This window comes from Vigna umbellata, chromosome 1, assembly GCF_029865625.1.
Source record: "Vigna umbellata cultivar VRB3 chromosome 1, Vumbellata_1.0, whole genome shotgun sequence".
In the NCBI taxonomy this organism is placed as follows: Eukaryota; Viridiplantae; Streptophyta; class Magnoliopsida; order Fabales; family Fabaceae; genus Vigna; species Vigna umbellata.
This window is the reverse complement of record NC_142165.1, coordinates 102,360,770-102,379,551: the sequence shown is the minus strand read 5'-3', so window position 1 is coordinate 102,379,551 and position 18,782 is coordinate 102,360,770. Positions and strand designations below refer to the sequence as shown.

The 18,782-nt window shown below is 32.3% G+C and overlaps 3 protein-coding genes and 1 non-coding gene across 5 annotated transcripts; 2 read left to right on the top strand and 2 right to left on the bottom strand.

Annotated features, from left to right (window-relative positions):
* Positions 1-907: 907 nt before the first annotated feature.
* On the top strand, positions 908-3,789 carry LOC124837683 (uncharacterized). 2 transcript variants are annotated; one of them, XM_047313126.2, is made up of 4 exons: positions 908-1,098; positions 1,211-1,593; positions 2,787-3,045; positions 3,130-3,789. In XM_047313126.2, exons 1-4 carry the CDS (start codon positions 993-995, stop codon positions 3,474-3,476), a joined length of 1,095 nt encoding a protein of 364 aa, XP_047169082.2. In that variant the 5' UTR covers positions 908-992; the 3' UTR covers positions 3,477-3,789. The 2 variants fall into 2 exon arrangements, with proteins under 2 accessions (XP_047169082.2, XP_047169081.2); XM_047313125.2 differs by having other exon boundaries at positions 909-1,098; positions 2,784-3,045.
* Positions 3,790-5,852: 2,063 nt separating this feature from the next.
* Positions 5,853-8,973, bottom strand: LOC124837670 (ribosomal RNA small subunit methyltransferase G). The gene is made up of 4 exons (XM_047313096.2): positions 8,043-8,973; positions 6,889-6,959; positions 6,388-6,787; positions 5,853-6,289 (listed from the first exon to the last, which is right to left on the bottom strand). Exons 1-4 carry the CDS (start codon positions 8,154-8,156, stop codon positions 6,095-6,097), a joined length of 780 nt encoding a protein of 259 aa, XP_047169052.1. The 5' UTR covers positions 8,157-8,973; the 3' UTR covers positions 5,853-6,094.
* Positions 8,974-10,718: 1,745 nt separating this feature from the next.
* On the top strand, positions 10,719-10,791 carry TRNAK-CUU (transfer RNA lysine (anticodon CUU)). The gene has a single exon. It is a non-coding gene; the product is annotated as a tRNA-Lys (tRNA).
* A 480-nt stretch (positions 10,792-11,271) lies between these two features.
* Positions 11,272-17,206, bottom strand: BRS1 (alpha/beta-Hydrolases superfamily protein). The gene is made up of 9 exons (XM_088105258.1): positions 16,502-17,206; positions 14,158-14,265; positions 13,868-13,963; positions 13,676-13,768; positions 13,517-13,599; positions 13,026-13,417; positions 12,797-12,892; positions 11,784-11,889; positions 11,272-11,686 (listed from the first exon to the last, which is right to left on the bottom strand). The coding sequence occupies exons 1-9, from the start codon at positions 16,767-16,769 to the stop codon at positions 11,543-11,545; spliced, it is 1,386 nt and encodes a 461-aa protein (XP_087961384.1). The 5' UTR covers positions 16,770-17,206; the 3' UTR covers positions 11,272-11,542.
* Positions 17,207-18,782: the final 1,576 nt, after the last annotated feature.

Here is an 18,782-nt window from a genome sequence, read left to right as displayed (position 1 = left end):
ATATATATATATATATATATATATATATATATATATATATATATATATATATTCTAGGTCTTGCACATATTACTTTTATTATGTAAAAGGTTTTATACTTTTAATTTTTCAACCTTATGATTGAAATTTAATTAACTTCATTATTTCCAACTGACATTTATCACAATTTTAAATTTGAAACATATAAATTTCAATCCTCACTACCATATATGAAAACAAAATAGTTTTCTCATTTATTAGAGATTTTAAATTTCTTCGTTAGTCTTTTATTAGTAAATATGCCCTAAATATAGTTAATTAATTAAAGATAAATTTTCTGAAACTAATTAAAATAATAAATAACACAATAATAAGTAAAATAAATAAATGCAAAAATATAAAATATTATTAATTAGTTAATGTTTCTCTTTTAAAATATTTAAATTATTAATTACAAAAATAAATATAATAATTTAATTTACTATTTACAGTTTTTTAACCACGGTATAATTTTTAACCATGAATAATAAAAAAACTTCAACCTATTGAGTATTTATGCACATCTAATTATTATTTTTTAATCAAATAAACTATGGGGTGAAATTTGTTATGGAGATATTCCAATCAAAGTCAGACTGAGAAGAAGTTTTGCAGGGCCTACAACAGGTGGTCCCATTCAAAATTGGAATAAAAGAATAATCTTTTTATTATTTTCAAAGAGTTTAAAAATAAACTGAAATATAAAAAATTGAATATCACATTGACAAAACACAATCAATTTCTACTTTCTAATGAAAAAATAAACAGAATCAATGGTACCTCAGATTACATACTCTCTTATAAAAAGGCCAGAATCAAACAAACGCGTCAAGGCGCGTGTCATCACCCTCTGTTTCCCTCTATTTAATCACTCTTTCAAAACATCTAGTACCCACTCAATTAGTGTCTCTGTTTTGTTCGGAACACTTTTCTTTCCTTATTTTTCTCTCTCTCTGCTTTTTCTTTCTTTCCGAATGGAATTCAGGTTTCGTCATGGCGAAAACCAAAGCACACTGTTACCGCAGCAGCGCACTCTCGCTCTCTCCACTGTCCCTTTGGTCTCCGGTCACCCATTACGAGGTAACCTTCACTTTTCTGATTTCAGGTTTCTTACACCATGCCCATTTGGTTAGCTGTTTGAAAGACAACATTTTTGTTGAATGGGTTTGTCTTATTCTTCATTTTGTATCAGGTGGTTTTTCGGGTATTATCCGGGGGTCGAAAATGTACCCAACTTCGGTGCCGATCAACCCGGAGGAAGTAATCCGGCGAGAGATGGAAAGGGAGCAGATAAGGCGAGAGATGGAGAAAGAGGAAATAAGGAGAGAGATTCTCGCCGGGGAGATGGCACGGCGGATGGAATTGGAAGAGGAGGTGAGGAGGGAACTGATGTCGGAAAGAGCACTTGGAATCACTTGTGGTGAACGAGTTTCGCTGTCTATGATCCCAGGAAGAAGACTGCAAAACTCTGTTCATAACAGCAACATATTTGGTGGACCACAACCCCAGTTAGCTCATAAAGTTGACATCACACAGTTCTATAAGCAGAAGCCAAATGAAACTCTGACTAATAATGTTAGTGATTTATCTAATATTCAATTATTTATCTCATATTTACAGTGTTGTTTGGATTGTGAAAAGTTTTTTATTTTTTATATTAAACAATATTTTTAGGAAGAAGTAGTCACATTGTTTAAGAATCTTCTTTGAATATTTTGTGGTGTTTGGTTCATTTGGTGATATCTATTCTGGAACCTTGATATCAGAAGAATATTTTTTATTTTGATAGTTCAGATTTAAATAAGTATTCAAAATTTGAGTTATATATCTTCATCTAAGTGAAAAGTTAACAACTTGGACTGCAGTTCCTTCATGGAGGTTGTATATTGAGGAACTAAGTTTAGTCCAGTTTATTTTTATTTACTGCATGTTCTCTTAGCATGACCGTTTGGATGAAAACTGGAGGGTTGAAATTGAATGTAAGAAAGTTTGTTAAAATTGTTGAGTTGATGTTAGTATAGAATATATACTTTTACATCTTTCAAAGAAAACTTCTTTTAAATTCTTAACAATTGATTTTGCAACATTACTTACCATTTTTTACATATAAATCATCACACTGAAAGTTGGAGAGAAATTTGTTTCAAACAATTAAGTTAATAGTAACACAATTATTTAAGAGTGGGGAGAGTAGTGTATAAAGGGCCTTTTCTTTTTTCAGGATAAGTCAGAAACAGTTTGGGAGATGAAAAGAAGGACGACTTTTCTGGTTTATTTACTTTGAGAATATATTTTTTTGTTTGCCAGTTTTCATCCTTGTTTCAACATAGGTGGAATGTTTTGTGTTATAAAAGCAGTTGCATTGGAAATAATTTTGATTTCTTTTCCCAGCTACTCAAAGCAGATTTGTATAGATAATAATTAAAGTATCCTTTACAGTGACCCAAGTCACGTGGCTATTGGAAGTGTGATTTGTGTTTTGTTCTGTTGGTCAACAGTGATTTCTCCGAGGTCCCATGCGGGGCAATGGTTTCATTAAACTTCATTTAGTTTTATTTATCAAACAGTAAAAGGTCTAGCTGTGTTCCATCCATAAACTGATTCAGCTTTTCTTTTTACTGGTGCTTATTGGCCTTTGCATTCTATCATCTTCAAAGTAGTACAGTTTTCTTTCTAGTGTAATTTTATCACTAACTTTATAATGAAAGTTTAAGATCTGAATTAACTAGTTATTGTAATATATTATGTTGTTTATGACCTTGCAGCAGCCAAATGTTGTTCTTTCTGGTGCAAAGTGCAAAGAGGTGCTACACAGAGAGGTGCTAGACGTTAATCTTGTGAAGCGAAAACTCGAGGCTTCTTTTCGGGGTGATGACAAACATTCTGGATCTAGTTTGGAGAAGAAACCCAAGAATGATTGGAGATGTGCATTATGTCATATTGTTACCACAAGTGAAAAAGGCTTGAATGATCATCTTCAAGGGAAAAAGCACAAGATTAAAGAAGCATCTAGAACTCCAAAAATAGGTAAGAACACCAAAACAACATTATCATTACAGAAAAGTAACCAGTGTGTGAAATCTAATAAAGTGGTTACTACCATGAATTCAGGATTGGTTGCAAGACGACGGGATGGTGAAACACTTCAATCTGGCATGAAGCCTGCATACAAAGGCAAACTGGAACCCGTAAAAATGGATTTGGTTGTGGAGAAAACTCAAGATTTAGGTGGCACAGATAATGAAAATGAAACCACCACTGAGGAAAAAGTTCTGAAAACCAAAGCAATGACTACAAGGAAGAAGTTTAGTTTTTATTGTGCATTTTGTCAAGTTCGAACTCACTCAGAAATTATCATGCAGAGTCATAAAAATGGAAAAAAGCATCTGGCTAATATTAAAAAACATAGCCCAAACAATTCTGTTGATGCTGTTTGTGCTGCTGGAAATTCCGAGTAACAGACATGTTATATGTCTTTGTGCTTGCTTAGGTTCATGAATACTTTTCTCTTTGGGTTATAATGTGTCTTATTTTAGCACCTATTGAGTTGCAAGACATTCTCATTGTCATTTTTGTTTGGATTGAAATAGAAGGAAAAGAAAAAATAGAAATTAAATAAAAAATGTATTGTTTGCAGGAATACAAATGAGAAAAATAAGTGCTATCTATTTCAGGAAACTATTGTTAAGTTATCTAATTTTCATTTGAGACATTTTTTTATCTTTGTAATGATTAAATTTGATAGGTTGATTATATATATTTTCAGGGGAATGTTTATTGTATTGTCAAAATTCTTATTAAACATTTATTTTTAATAAATTGTTATAGTTTAGTTCCAAACAAGGTAAAATATAAGATATTGTATAATAGAGTGAACTTTGAAATATAGAGAACTGCACAGTGAAAATTAATATAGAGAAGTACAATGTGAACAATAGAATGTGATGTTTTAAATATATTAACTATTCATAGAGTTATTTCATCAATCAAATAAATTGATTATTTTGTCCTAGTAAATTTATAAAAATGAAAAACAAAACCAGTATAATTTATTTATTTATTAGTGTAAATAAGTTCATATAGGAGAGAGAAAGAAGTTTAAATGAATACTTTGGGCATGTATTTGTGTGCCAGGATTGATTTTGTCTTTTATGCAAAAGGAGAGAGAAAGTGATATAACCATAAAATTATCTCAGATTTGGAGTTAGTGTTCCAATCTTATACAATGTTCAATCTTATGATTTTTTAAAAATTTTAATTTTTTTAAAAATTCATTTTATTCACATATTTTTTTTATGAGATATGATATGACATTCTGTTATGAAATAGAATAATAATGTCACTAGAGTCAAGTATTCTCGTTTAAATTTTATTTTTTTAAAAATAAAATAATATTATTTCTTTCCACCAAATTTATTACTTGTATAAAGATATTTTTATTAAAAATTATAAATATTTAAAAAATACTTTTATTCAAAATATATTTTTTAACTAAAAATTCAATTTTATCTTCAACTACAATTTTTTCTCAATTATCATTGAAATTTTATTAATTAATATCTAAATTTATTTTTTTCAGTCGTTTTAATTGCAACATATTGCCCAATAACGTTTTTGATATAAGAAAATAAGTTTCTAATTTATACATGCAAAAAATCATAATTTTATCAAATAAATTTAAATTCTTACTTTTATAATTCACGTATAATTTTCTTTTAATTTAAGAATGTATATTTATAGCACTTTTCATGGACCAACCAGAGGTTTTATTTTTAATTTGTTTAAAATGTTAACGGAATACATATAAAATAACATCTCTACATATGATAGTATATATTATATTTTTGATTTGTAATCTATCGTTTAAATGAAACTATTTGAGAAAAAAATAACATAAATGAAATAGAAAAAGCATAATTGTATTATGAAGTAATATATTATTCGTTGTACATAGATAATTTATTTCTCGTTTTAGTGTTGCATCTAACTGTATGATAATTTTGAAATTTAAAATGTTATGATTTTAAAATATATTCAATAGAAAAATAAAAAGGAGCATATCATATGTATATGATACAGAGATATCGAATTAAAAATTATAATAAATAAACATATTACAATATATTTATTTATTTTTTTGGTTGGCGCAATTTTCTTCAATTTAAAAGTTCTTTTCAAATTAAGACAAAAGATAAAAGTTTAAAAACATTAAAAAAATACAAACACTACTGAAACAATTGTCAATGAACTATAAAATACAAAATTATAGAAGTTCTTTAAAAGTCCAATATGACAAAAAAGAGACTTTATTAAAGACTATCAAAATATTAAAAATATATTACACATGTCAACTAAAACAAAAGTAAAAACTTTATTAAAGACAGGAAAAAAGATAATCGAATCATATGGTAGAACTCGATGAGAAAAGTGCCATCACTCATTTTCTTCCAAAATTAAGCTTCATCTAAATTACTATCAACTTAATTACAAGGACAAAATCAGAGACTTTGTTTATATAAATAATTCTGGTACAAGACACATGTTTCAAGATTTCTTAACAACTTTTGCACAGTAGACATTCAACTACTACTCTGTTTTAGCAGCAAGGTCCCAACATCTTCGCCTAAATTCTGGTAAAATAGACAATATTCTTTTATACTTACATTTCTAATTATGGTTCATAAGTTAGGTAGAACACAACCAAGAATCTTGTGTTCCGTAATTTCAATACTAAAATGAACAAAGCAAATCTCTGCCAACTGAACTAACAAAAAGACATAGTAAATCCAGCCACAAAGCACAAGAAACTAAGATCACCCAACTTAGCCAAGGACTTTAAAACCAATTTTGGTGAACCTTTCCATGGGAAAAGATAAATCAAACAACTCATGAGAAGAAGATATGATGAATTAGGAGAACATAATTCTCCATTTCATCTCATATACATATGTATATATATATATATTGAACATATGATTCTATAATGTATGCTTTATCTTTACAAAGGAAAACATAAAACTAGAATGGAAGGTTAAAAATATGTTGCATCGAAATCAGCCTACTGTACTTTTAAAGATCAAACCCTCAATGCAACCTGGTCTTGCCATGAAATCTTCCTCTTCCCTGCCCTATTTGCTCCATCGCCAACACTTCTACAAGCTGAAAGCTTGATGTCGTTGTGCTGCTCATCACTTCCAACTCTCTGTGTACTTCTCTTTGGTTCTTCAATCCTCATGGGCTCACTGTTGCCTTGCAACTCTTCTTCTTCTCTCTGCATCACACCACCCAAAACAGGAGAAAACTATGAGCATTACTTCAACTAAACATAAACAAGGACTTCTGATGTAAACAGCATGTGCCATTAATTACCGATATCTGGTTCAAGTCAAAAAATGGAGTTACACTCTTCTTTGTGGCTTCTTTGCTGCTGTGAATTCTTTCTTTGTGATTCAAGTCTAGTGCTGGTGAAGCAGAACCGTGAATAGTACTGTCTTTTTTACTAGAGCTAAAATTCCTAGCATTCTGGTTTAGATCAAACAGATGGCTAGTTTTTTGCAATGGCACTTCAGCCACATTGGATATCTTTCCATTAGGGTTCAAATGAGATGAAGAGTGAGATCGTGAAGTATGATCCTTTCTACTGTAATTCTTTCCCTTCGAGATGATGGGAGCTTGAATTTTGACCTTCTGGGACTTTACAACTTCTTTCTTTGGTTGAGGCTTTGGAATAGGATGTTTTAGCAAGTATTTGTATCGTTGCCTCAAAAATCTGCAGCCATAAGAGTGACAGTGATGTGGATAAGCACTAAGTATAACAATAAACTCCAAACTATGAAGATCCACAATCTACTTTGAGGCATGAATCATTACCTAACTTCATCTTCAAGTATCAACCTTTTATGCTCAGTATCCTGCAATTTCCTTCTCATGACTTCTGTTTCCTGAACATGTTAGAAATATAAATTTGATGAGAACAGCTTTTGCGTACTTATGTTGGCAAAAAACCTCTGCAGAAAAGACTTGATGAGGAAAATAGACACGTAAACATACTAACTAAAAGAAATTATCTTGACAAAACGAAAGTGAGATACCATGAAAAAGACGACTGTCTAACAATAAGTATTATTTAATTATTGAGTTCAGGATAACATAAAGTGGAAAACCCAGCGGAAAATAAATGGCATGAAACATAAACACACAAAGCTAATTAGGATAAAAGGCCAAGGGAATGGCATGGATTTAAGTTAGCAACCAGAAAAGAGAAGACCTATTAAAGATCAAGTATGATTCAGTTCTTCATAATATAACTAGTTCAAATTTGGTTTACAAATCCAAAATCCACAAGAAACAACAAAACAAAGAAGTAATTGGCAGAAAAACCAAGAGGTTGAAGCTGAAAACTGTGCAGAGGAAAGGTTCCGAGTAGAGCTTTATTAAAAGTATATAAGAAAGAAAAACAAAAATAAGGGAACTCACATCACAATAGCACTACACATGCTACTGTGCTGTGTTATTAAATACCCAAGAATTGGGCATATAAGAATTTTTTTTTTTGTTGGAGTCCAAAAAATTGATATGTGGGGAAATAAACAGACGAAGAAAGAAATATGAGAGATGAAAACAGAGACCATAAAGAGAGAAATGAGAACAAATCCATAATCCATCAGATCGGAACGTAAACACGGATCAAATCCAGACAAACTATCAAACAAGCATATTAATCGAAACACAAGACCCCTTCATTGTTCCCCCCCAAAAAAAACCCTTCAATTTTCACAACAATCAACCATCACAGACCCGTTAGACCAAACAAATACTCATACATACAAAACAAAACACACGATCCCTTTATTGATTCCCTCCAAAAAAGAAAACCCTTAATTTTAAGAACAAAAAACCATCATAGCCCCAAATCAAGAAAAAGCCCGGAATACATAAAGTGAAAAATCAGATCCAGAGAAACCCACAAGCGAAAATTTGAATCTTGGAGGAAAATAGAGAAGAGGGGAAGACGAAGGCGTTACCTTGTGCAAGTCTTCATAATCCTGCAAGAGACTGTGGTGCCTCAGCCGAGTCCTCTGATCCTGATAGAGGTCATAAGGAGGGTCCATGGAGACAACGGCTTTCATCTTCTTCATGAGATCAGAGAGAAAAAAGAGAAGCCAGAAGGGAAGAGCAAACGAAAACTAAAGGGGAAAGGCAGAAAGAGAGAAAGAAGAAGGTGGGTGGTTGGGTGGGTGGGTGGGGTGATGGAACAAAACGTGAGTGAAAGAAATAGGAAAAGAGAGGCCCAAGAAAGAGAGAAGAGGTGAAGGGGTAAGAAGGTTCTCGCTTTCCTGTTTTCTCTGTGAGAAACTCTGACCGAGACAAAGAAACCCAAAAAGCCCACATAACTCGGTGAAAAATATTGTTGTTTTGAAAGAGCAGTGATGAAGATGGGATTTTTTGGGGGCTTGCAGAAGGGCAATTCGGGGAACATAGTTGTGATGAGAGAGAAAGAGTGAAATAGAGAGAGAGATGTATGGTGGGTTTGGTTGGAGGACATTTGAACACATCTAACTTCTCTCTTTTGTTTCCCATTCTTTGTTTTTTGTTTTTCTTTGTTCTACATAAATTTTGGTCCAGCTGGGCCATTGATGAGAGAGAAAGACAGATAGAGGGGTTGGGTTGGGTGGTGTGGACTCTTTGGTTTTGATGGTAGGATGGATGCGTGGAGTTTCCATGTTTCTTCTTTCCTTGTGTGTTGTGTTGTGTCTGTGTAGATAGAGAGAGAGAGAGAGAAATTGGTAATGCGAATGGGTCAGAGAGAGAAAGAGGGTATTGAAGATAGATATGGATAGATAGATAGATACATAGATTAGGGGCTGGAAAAAAGGCAAAGGGATAGATAAATGAGATGATGGGATGACGCTGTTTCTCTGCTACGCTGTAGCAGTTGTTGGTTCCAACCTTATTTTTAGGCTTTGCTTTTCTTTTGGCTTTCAGTTGTTTGGTTTTTGTTGCCCTTCTCAAACCCACCTCCCTCATCGTGCCATGGTGGCTTTTAGGAATCATACAGATCCATCTCCTTTCACCTCACTCTTCTAACCATTTTTCTATTTATTTTTTTTTAATTCAATGGTCAATTGCTCTGCATTTACCTGTCTACCCTTCTCATTCATTTTCATGCTTCTTTTTCTGCTTTTCACCCGTGTCCTGGGTGGAGAAAAGAGAAAACCCAACATCCTTTGTTTTTTCATCATGAAGCGGGTAAAGTAAACAACAAAAATCCCACACACACACCAACCATTTGCCAAATTGCCACATTATTTTCCCATGGATTACATCATTTTAGTGCCTCACTCACTCTATACCTTTACCATTAGAGAGAAGGGTTGATTGGGTACTTTGTCTTCTACACACTCCCAACTCAATCCCTATCTTTATATTTAATGTTTCCTCCATCTTCATGAATGGAATTACGAAGATCCCACCAGCACCTACTTTCAGACTTTTGTGAGTCACACCAACCTACCTACTTAATAGCCACTAATTCTCTTCATTGAAAGCTCCATCACCATTTCTTTCTTTTCCTTTATCTCCCACATTTTCAGATCTCATCTCTTCTTCTCACCATCTCCGCTTGCACATAAATTAAAAAGTTTGGTTATAATTATTTTCAAGTGTACTGCAACTAAAGTGCATGTTATGTTGGGTGGAAAACTTGTAATGGTGGCAATGTAGTTATTGTGTGTGGTGATAGGGGTAGTATTGGTTGTACAAAAGGTGAACCCACCCACTACTCAGCATCCACAGAAACAATGGTAAGAAATTTAAAACTAGCACACGCATTGCAGAGAACTCTCCTTACAACACCAAGATTCTGAAAGGTGAGCAGTGAACAGAGGGGTAAAATAAAGCTGCTGGTGTCTGTTCATGTTGGGGTTTCGTTTAGTGCACCTGTTAACGTTTTTGTCGGTCAATATTTCACCACTGCTACCTGTTAGTCTCGTCAATCACCCTTTAGCTTTCTCATATTCCCTGTTATCTAACATATATGTTAATGAAAAAAGTACTGAGCTTTTAACCAGTTAATTAGTAAAAATTCATGTCGGTAAAAAAAATCACTAAACATTTTAAAAAAACAAAAATTTTGTTATATCTGGCTTCATATGGATATATGAAACATAAATCTACAGTTTTTACAGTTCTTTCTAAGCATCTTGTATTCAGGTTTGTGACGTAAAACTGAAGTTCGGAAGTTGAAATTAAGGGCACATTTATATTCAGCTTCTTTGAAATCATTGAGAGGAAAAGGAAGAGTGATGATGACCTATTTGATGAGGTGTAAATTTGACAGTAACAAGTGAGAAACACATGGCATGCGACAATGAAAGCAATTCGAAGGGATCACTTGTTCTTACCTTACGATTGGTCCAATCTATGACTAATCTTAAACACAAGTACAAACCGAGTTTTCAGTCTCGTTGTCCAATTCATCCATTCAACCAAAGCATCTCCATTATGTACTCGCTTCCACCTTTCACCCTCCAAGCAAAAACAATTGCCTTTTATCAATTCCTCCCCTCCCTTCATTCATTTTCCTTCGCGTTGCTCCTAAGTTCAATAAAGTTTCAAACTTTTTCCCTTTATCATTATGGGATTGGGGTTGGAGAAAACTTTTTAAGTAATTTCATTATTTACAAATCTCCTCATCAAAAGCCCGTCTAGCTCAGTTGGTAGAGCGCAAGGCTCTTAACCTTGTGGTCGTGGGTTCGAGCCCCACGGTGGGCGATATTTTTCCAAACCTTTTTCCTATGATTTTATAAGCAGAGATAATAATATTCAGAGTCAATGATATTTAGAGTACAGATACATTTTGAAAAGGAAAAATCTTTAGCTATGGAGTTTCTTCTTCTTCTTTTTCACAAAGTTACTCTTTTAATGCAGTTGCTTTTGTATTTTACTATTTTTGCATTCTGATAAAAATATTCAATTCATATTTTGTATACATTTTGAATTAAAAGTATTCTGTAGCACAGAACACCAATAAAAACTTGTGTCAGGTTATTCAATTGTTTGTTCTTTCACCTTTAATCTGTTCAAAACAAGTTTTCCGTTGTCTTTTAATTTTTATCATTGCTTTTTTTTCTCCTTTTCAGAAATGTTAAAAGTACTTTAAAAACAATAAAAATTTTACATGTTTTATTTATCTAATATCCACGTTCTTATTTATAAGATCTAAAGATTTTAACATTGATGTGAGTTTTCAAATAAATATGAAAGTCTTCTTAAATAGAATACATAATAACAAATAACTTATGATAGCATTATTGTATACAGGATCTCTAATTTCTCTATTACAACATTTCTCGCTGAGTGAATGAACAGAGACTTTAATTACTAGTGGAAGTAGATTTTATCCTGTGAAAAAACGATCAAGTTATTAGTAGAATCTGTGTAATTGTGGAAGCAGAAACTATAAGATATATAAATGAATGGTGCATTGGTTTAACATGAATGAACGTGTCACAGTGCATGCATGTCAATGTTTTGGTAGTTCTTTTCCTGCCAAAAAGGACTTAAAAAGAGTGTAAGCTCGTTTTGGCTGAAACAAAGGAACTTCATGGCCAGCTCCTCTTACTGTTGCAAATGTTAGACCATTATACACCTCTGTCCATCCACCAACCTAATAAGCAACCACATATGTTAACCTCAGCGTCAAACATGGTACTTGTAATATGCATGTTTTATGGTCTTCAAATATAGTTAATTAACTGTAATACCTGTCCACCAGAGTACCATGGATACCAACGAGTTTTGATGCTTAGGTTAAGGTGGTTCAGAGAAAACCTCGTGGCAGTCACTGGAACCACAGAATCTGTGTCCCCGCTGTGTTATAGCAAAACCAAAACAGTGTTTGTGAGTTTCTATATTATGAAGTATATATATATATATATATATATATATATATATATATATATATATATATATATATATATATATCTGCATAGTCATACAATATTTCAAAGCTTCTTGATTCTTATTATGCTGATGCTGAGGTTATGCATGTAGGGTCTAGGTTATCAGACAAAATTCTATGCTAAAAAGTAAAGATGGAGGAAAATGAAATTTTCACATCCAACAAAATTTTACACCTATTTAACATTATTTTTTTTTACAAATATAAAATTTCGTTTTTGTTATGACTATTTTATCTCTCAAGTAGGTTATTAAATAGTAATTATTTTTTCAAAGAATAATTCTAAATCTCAATATTTTCTTATTTCTTTTGTATTTTATTTTATATTTTAAAGACATAATAATGTCTTTTTTATGCAATAATTTTTTTCACAGAGTTGGTACATTTTATAAAGTAGTATGATGGTTTTTAAGAAAAATTAAAATCAGAGACTGTAAGCAATGAGCAAACAAAGTATCATATTATTTTTATTTTTTATTTATAATAAACCTATTTTAAAGTTAATCAATAATAATGAGTCTCTTTTATATATATATATATATATATATATATATATATATATATATATATATATATATATATATATATATATATATATTGTCTCCACTCATTTTAATTACAAGAATCGAATAAAAAATATGGTACTAAAACATTTGAAGTTTTCTACGAATTTCAAAGGATGTCAAACTTTGAATAGGTCGTGAATGAGATGAAGATAAATACTTTCATAAAATATATATATGAAATAATTGAAACTATTTTTTATTTAACGATTATGACTATATTTGTATGTAAAGAAACGATTTAAAACCGTACCTGAATACCCATATTTTCAATCCTGCAGCAGTTAACTCTTTGTATATAGGCAGCACAGAAATTTCAGAATCCTTCCAATTCTTTAGGAGCACTTCACTGTGCAACAAACCAAAGGCATATTGAAACTTGTAAATTCATACAATTAGATGAACTGAGTTTTTATTTCAATTTATTAAAGCAAGATATTTAGTTTCTGCTATAACAGTAAAACTTAGTTAAAAAACCAAACCTGCAAGCAGTCCATTTGTAAGGAATGTCGGTAACATTTGCATGCATTGCTTTCTGCACTTCCGGAAGGTTATAGTATTTCTCTGCATAATTTTCAGTGCACGGATCATATCCTGAAATCATATGAAGATTCTTGAATCGTATGTGTTTGACAGTATTGTTCTGTGATGTTGGGCACGTTGGGGTATAGATGCTGTACTGATCTATTTTTCCAAATTCATAGTTAACTGCATAACTATAAGCATCATCACATTTTTTAGATGTTTCTTCTGAAGTGAAATTGCAGTACTTGAGGATGGATTTGTAGGACTGATCGGATATCATAGAATGGCTCCACCAATATGTGATGGTTCCAATCCCATCATTGTAGCTATCAGTCACAGCATTTCCCACCTGCAGTTTCATATCACAAGCAAAGTGCATTGTATTACTAAACGAAAGATGTAATTTTGATCCTTAGCATATATATTGAGTGAAAAAGAATTGACTTACGATGAACCCTTTGAGATTAATAATTTGGGGATTCTTTTTATTATAGTCATGGATTTTCTTAGCCAACTGGGGGACGTAGTGCCCTAAAGCATAAAATATTAACACCAAATGTCAGATCAAGATTTTCAGACATTAATTTAAAGTTGCCAGTTCAAGTACCTGCATAGCTCTCCCCAGCAATGTAAAACTCCCTATATTTATACTGTGGAAACCTTGACATCCATCTGATTAGGAAAATCAGTGCATCCTGAGCTGTGTTACAAATTTGAAATTCTTAGGATAGAATAACAGTGGTTATGAAAATGGTGACAAACTCCCTTAAATTCAACAGCACTTCAGATTTACTTATACCTGTTCTTTTGTCCCCTGAAGTTTTGAGATCAGAGCTGGTATTTGTGTATGAGAAGCCAACACCAGCAGGCGATTCGAGAAAAAGAATATTTGCTTCTGAAAACCAATTTGAAAAAAGAAAGAAAATTGTGTTTTCATTATATATCGTCATTCTGAAAGGTGGTAGCATGGATGAAAAGAGAAATCTTAATAAAAACATGTGCTACATTTGTAAACGATGTGAATTACAAATCCTATGTAGTGAAGTGACCCAGTTTACTAATAATGAGAGTTGATTCAATGGCCATTACCTCTGTTCCATGCATCTGGGTTGAGATATAGAGAAGATCCAGTTTTGTTTACACGGAATGGCCCAATTTCCTCTGATGCACCGTATGCTACCGATGAGCATCCAGGCCCTGCACCAGAAATGCAAAAGTTATCAGTTCACTGTGATTTCACACATGCAAGAGCAATCATGCAGATGCCCTTTTGTGTATTGAGGAAACTAATGTTTGATACTTAGTTTCATTGCCATGTTTTACTTGAAGCTTTAAGGTTGTATATTCAGCCATACTTAAGACATACACTAAGAAAATTACTACACAAACTTGCATCATCCCAGTCAGAGAACTGATATGGATATGCAAGTGCAGTGTGGAAATCCTTATAATACCTACCACATTCTCTAATTAAGCCATAAAGTTTTCGGCCTTAAATTTCAACCATTATAACTTTTTGGTTTGTTGTCTAATACAGTTTCAGACGAGTGTGGGGAAAGTTCTAAAACTTTCTGGTCCCAGAATTTGGATGGGACGGGACCACAGTAGCATTACCAAGTCTTGACTTTCTTTTGAAAATTTTGTCTTTGTCAGATGGGGTTTCATTAATGATTATACCAACAATACCTTTTGATTACTTAAGGTTTTTGTTTTAAAAAATTGCAACCACAGCTTAAAGATACTATTAAAAAACAGTAATACTTTGTTCATATATATATATATATATTGATTAGTAATTCAGATATGACATGTATAGTGTTTGTATAAATACTTTTACTGTTTTAAATAATTGGAGATAATCTTACACGTGATTAAAGTAATTATTAAAAAAATAATGAATTTAATGCCATAACAATAATTCATGAATTAATTGAGGTAAACTTTATCCTGAACTCCAATTAAATTCTGGAAACGTATAATTTAGAAAATAAATGAAAAGGTCAAACAACTCTGGTTGAATAGTGGATTCCAAGAAAAATAAGAAATGCCCAAAAAATTTTGAGAGAGACAGGTACCCAAAAAAGGGATAATTAATGAGAAAATAAGCATCTTTTGAAGGTACAAAATGGAAAGGTTTAGAGTTCACTGTGCGTTGAGTTGCTGTTGTTTCTGTTTGGTTTTCTACCTAAAATACAAAGAGGGAACAAAAAGGTTTTGTTTTTTCTTGGGTAAAGTATGGAATAGGTTCTTCCAGACAGGGAATATATGTCAGAAATGGCACAAAAAAGATACAGACAGAGTTAGATCACGAGGTCACACATGGGTCACCCTAGTTTTTTTTTTTTCCTTATTATTTTTGGCTCTATTTTTCTTTTGTTTTCTCCAACTGTGCAGAAAGACTTCTGCTTTTTCTTGAAGTGCTTGTTCTCATTTTTTCTTCCTCCGAATCAGTGGAAGATGGTAGAAGAAAACACAGTTATTTTTTAGCAAAAGAGAAAAGGAAAAGAAGGGAAATAGTGAAGATTGTAAAGTCAAGCGTGACAGAGAGGTAGATGGGTGCATTAATAGACCAATCTAGATAGGGTTGGTCATTTCGTAGAACGGTCAACACTCAACATGTGCAATAGTGTAAGGTTTTTCCTTAATGGTTCAGCAAAGTACAAAGTCACGGAAACACAAGCTATCAACACTTCAAAAATATGCAACGCTATGGAATACTGAACAACTTAATTACGCAAACCTACCAGAAAACTTCAGTTGTAAATATGCATAAACCAGAGTTTAATTTTCAAAATCCTTACAACTTACTTCAATTTCAGTTAACTTAATGTTGTCTTATACCGAATGTTCAACACCCTTTGGATTTTACTACAATTCATCTGTCAAATGAAATGTTCAATCGTTTTGGTTAGAAAAGCCTACTGTGTTTAGGCAGTTCTTGTGATTCTTAGCTGGTGCATGCAATAACAATTCATTTCCTCATTAACTTGCAAAGCTTTTGAGGATGCACGAAACCTTCTGCTAAGCACATACAGTTAAATCGCCAACATAAATATAATATCTTTCTACGGTAATACATATGTAGACTAAACAGCAGTTACTGTTTATGTTGTTTCTTCCAATGATAATTATAGCTTTATTTCTATAATTTGTGTGGTATAAACTAACAGAATGAAACTCTAACTTGTATTGTAGTCAAAGGTGGAAAGAAATATGTATCTTCAACTGACGGTGCCTCGAAAAGAAAAGAAAAAGTAGGTAGAATTGAAGGTGAGGAGTTAAAGCTCTCCCTCACACACACAATATATATGTAGATATACATATACATACATACATATATATATATATATGTATATATATATATATATATATTATATATATATATATATATATATATATATATATATATATATATATAGAATCATAGACTAACCTCCATTGAGCCACAGAACAAGAGGCTTATTCTGAGGAGAAGAGGGAGATTCAGTGAGCCAGTAGAAGAGTGCTCGACCATGTTGCTCGTTCACAGTGACATAACCTGAGAACTGAGAGAATGCCACACGTGGCTGCCCTGGAAGTGCTGAGATCCGATCTTGTTCTTGCTGTTTTGGCACAGCAGCAGCAGCAACAAGGGAAGAAAATACAAAGATTGATAATAAGCACAGGAAGAAGGTATGAACCTTCCTTTGGAATGCCATCATTATTTTGCACTCTAATTTAAATTTGTAGCTATATATTAATAGCACACGCCAGAGGGGTTTAAGGGCAAGTAGAATTTATATATATTTAATATGTTCTCCCTCTCCCTCTTTCTCTCAGTCTATATTTCTCTGCTAAGTACTAGTAAGACTCTAAAACTGTTGTTTGTACTAGATCTATATATAGAGAGAGAAAAGAGATGGGAAGGGTAGTAGTAGCTATAGCCAGAATTATATATGCAAGACAGCTTATATATATGTATATATATATAGGCATACGATCATGGAACTGTTGAGGATGTTGATACCTCAATTATAAGGTACTCCTCATAGGGTGGACTCGGTTGCATTACTAAAGACAACTTGCATGCCAACTTGGATACGAAGAGAGAGAGTAAGAGAGTAGTACAAGGCAACTGAAACTTTAATCAGATACCCATGCCCGATGAGAACAAATTAGAAAACAAACATATATAAATACATAGTATGCATATTGCTTTCTCCGACCCTCCCTCTCTTAATCTCAGTCTCAATCTCAATCTCAAATGACCATTCAAAGTTTTCAAATGAATGGCCATCAGTATCACACATATGTTAGATATTCTCACTTCTAGATTTTTTGGGGTTATGCTCATAAACTGGTAAAAAGTTTTAGAGTCACTGTTTTTCAAAATTATACAAGTTAGACTCAATGTGGCATAGATCAGTCTTGTATAAATGTTTCTAAATTGTAGATGAAAACTCTCTCTCGGTACTCGCAGAATAACAAATGAAATTCTGTCTTATGCTTTAAAAACTTAAATCAGTAGCCAGTTATGTCATCAATGTTGTTTCTTGATACATATAATATGGTTTTCTGAGAGAAGTTTTTTTCTCTCTTTCCTTTGCTAAGGATGCAGTGCAATGATATATCCAATATAGACGGCTACAGTTCGCTTTGTGTTTGACTGAAATATAATAAACAACACTAAAAACTATATAGAGACAGCACACAATTGGGTGAAACTATAAGGTATACTCCAGTTGCTTCATTGATTAAGCTTCGTTTTGACTAAGTTTCAATGAAATAGATATAAAAGTTGGATTGGAAGATTGTGTAACATGAGGTAGCTTAGCGATGACTTCAACCTCCTGAAGCCAGCTAACTAATGGTGTTGAATGAATGAAGAATTATTTTATCTGTGGTTTTGGAAGAGAGTGAAGAATAGTTTATTCCATGTTGACCAGGTGATAGTTAGAATGAAAAATGAGGGTGAACGAGTGTGCGGTGCATTAAGTTCTTTGTTCTGAGGTTTAAAGGAGACCTAAAAATCCACCAAATAACTGTTTTTATCGTTTTATCACGGGACAAAAACTTTAGGAAAATGTCTTTTTTAACGATTTTTTTACAATAACTTAAGCTTTACGTAATTTGTCGGTTTCAAATATACAAATCAATAAAATAGTTATACATGATCTATTGTAAAAAAATTATTAAAAAAGGTTATTAACATACCATTGTCCAAAACTTTATTTATTACTAATTAATACTAAGATTTTAATATCAGATTCTGTCTTTAATCGATACGAGATTTTATCACTAATCGAGACTTTATCATTAATTGATTACAAAATTTTATCACTAGTCAATGCTAAATTTTAATAATCGTGTTAAAGGTTTCACATCGACTAGAGATAAAATCATTTTATAATATATACAGATACGTGTACAAACCTCACTTTACAGACAAATTTTGTGAGGTTGAATTAGATTTAAAGTTTATATTTTAACATAGTATTAAAGTCATAGATTATAGTCTATTTCAAACTGTCCATTAATATCTAATCCTATATTCTATAATAAACATAAATTTTATTCTATAAATCAATTTTGTAAGATTAAATTAGACTTAAAATTCTTTTCTATTTTAAGATGATTCAGACCTCCATCGTAAACATGGATTCCTTGACATATAAGACAGTGGTTGGAGGTGGCCCCAACCCTTTTTGCAACCATTAAGTCGAGGGCTCACAAGA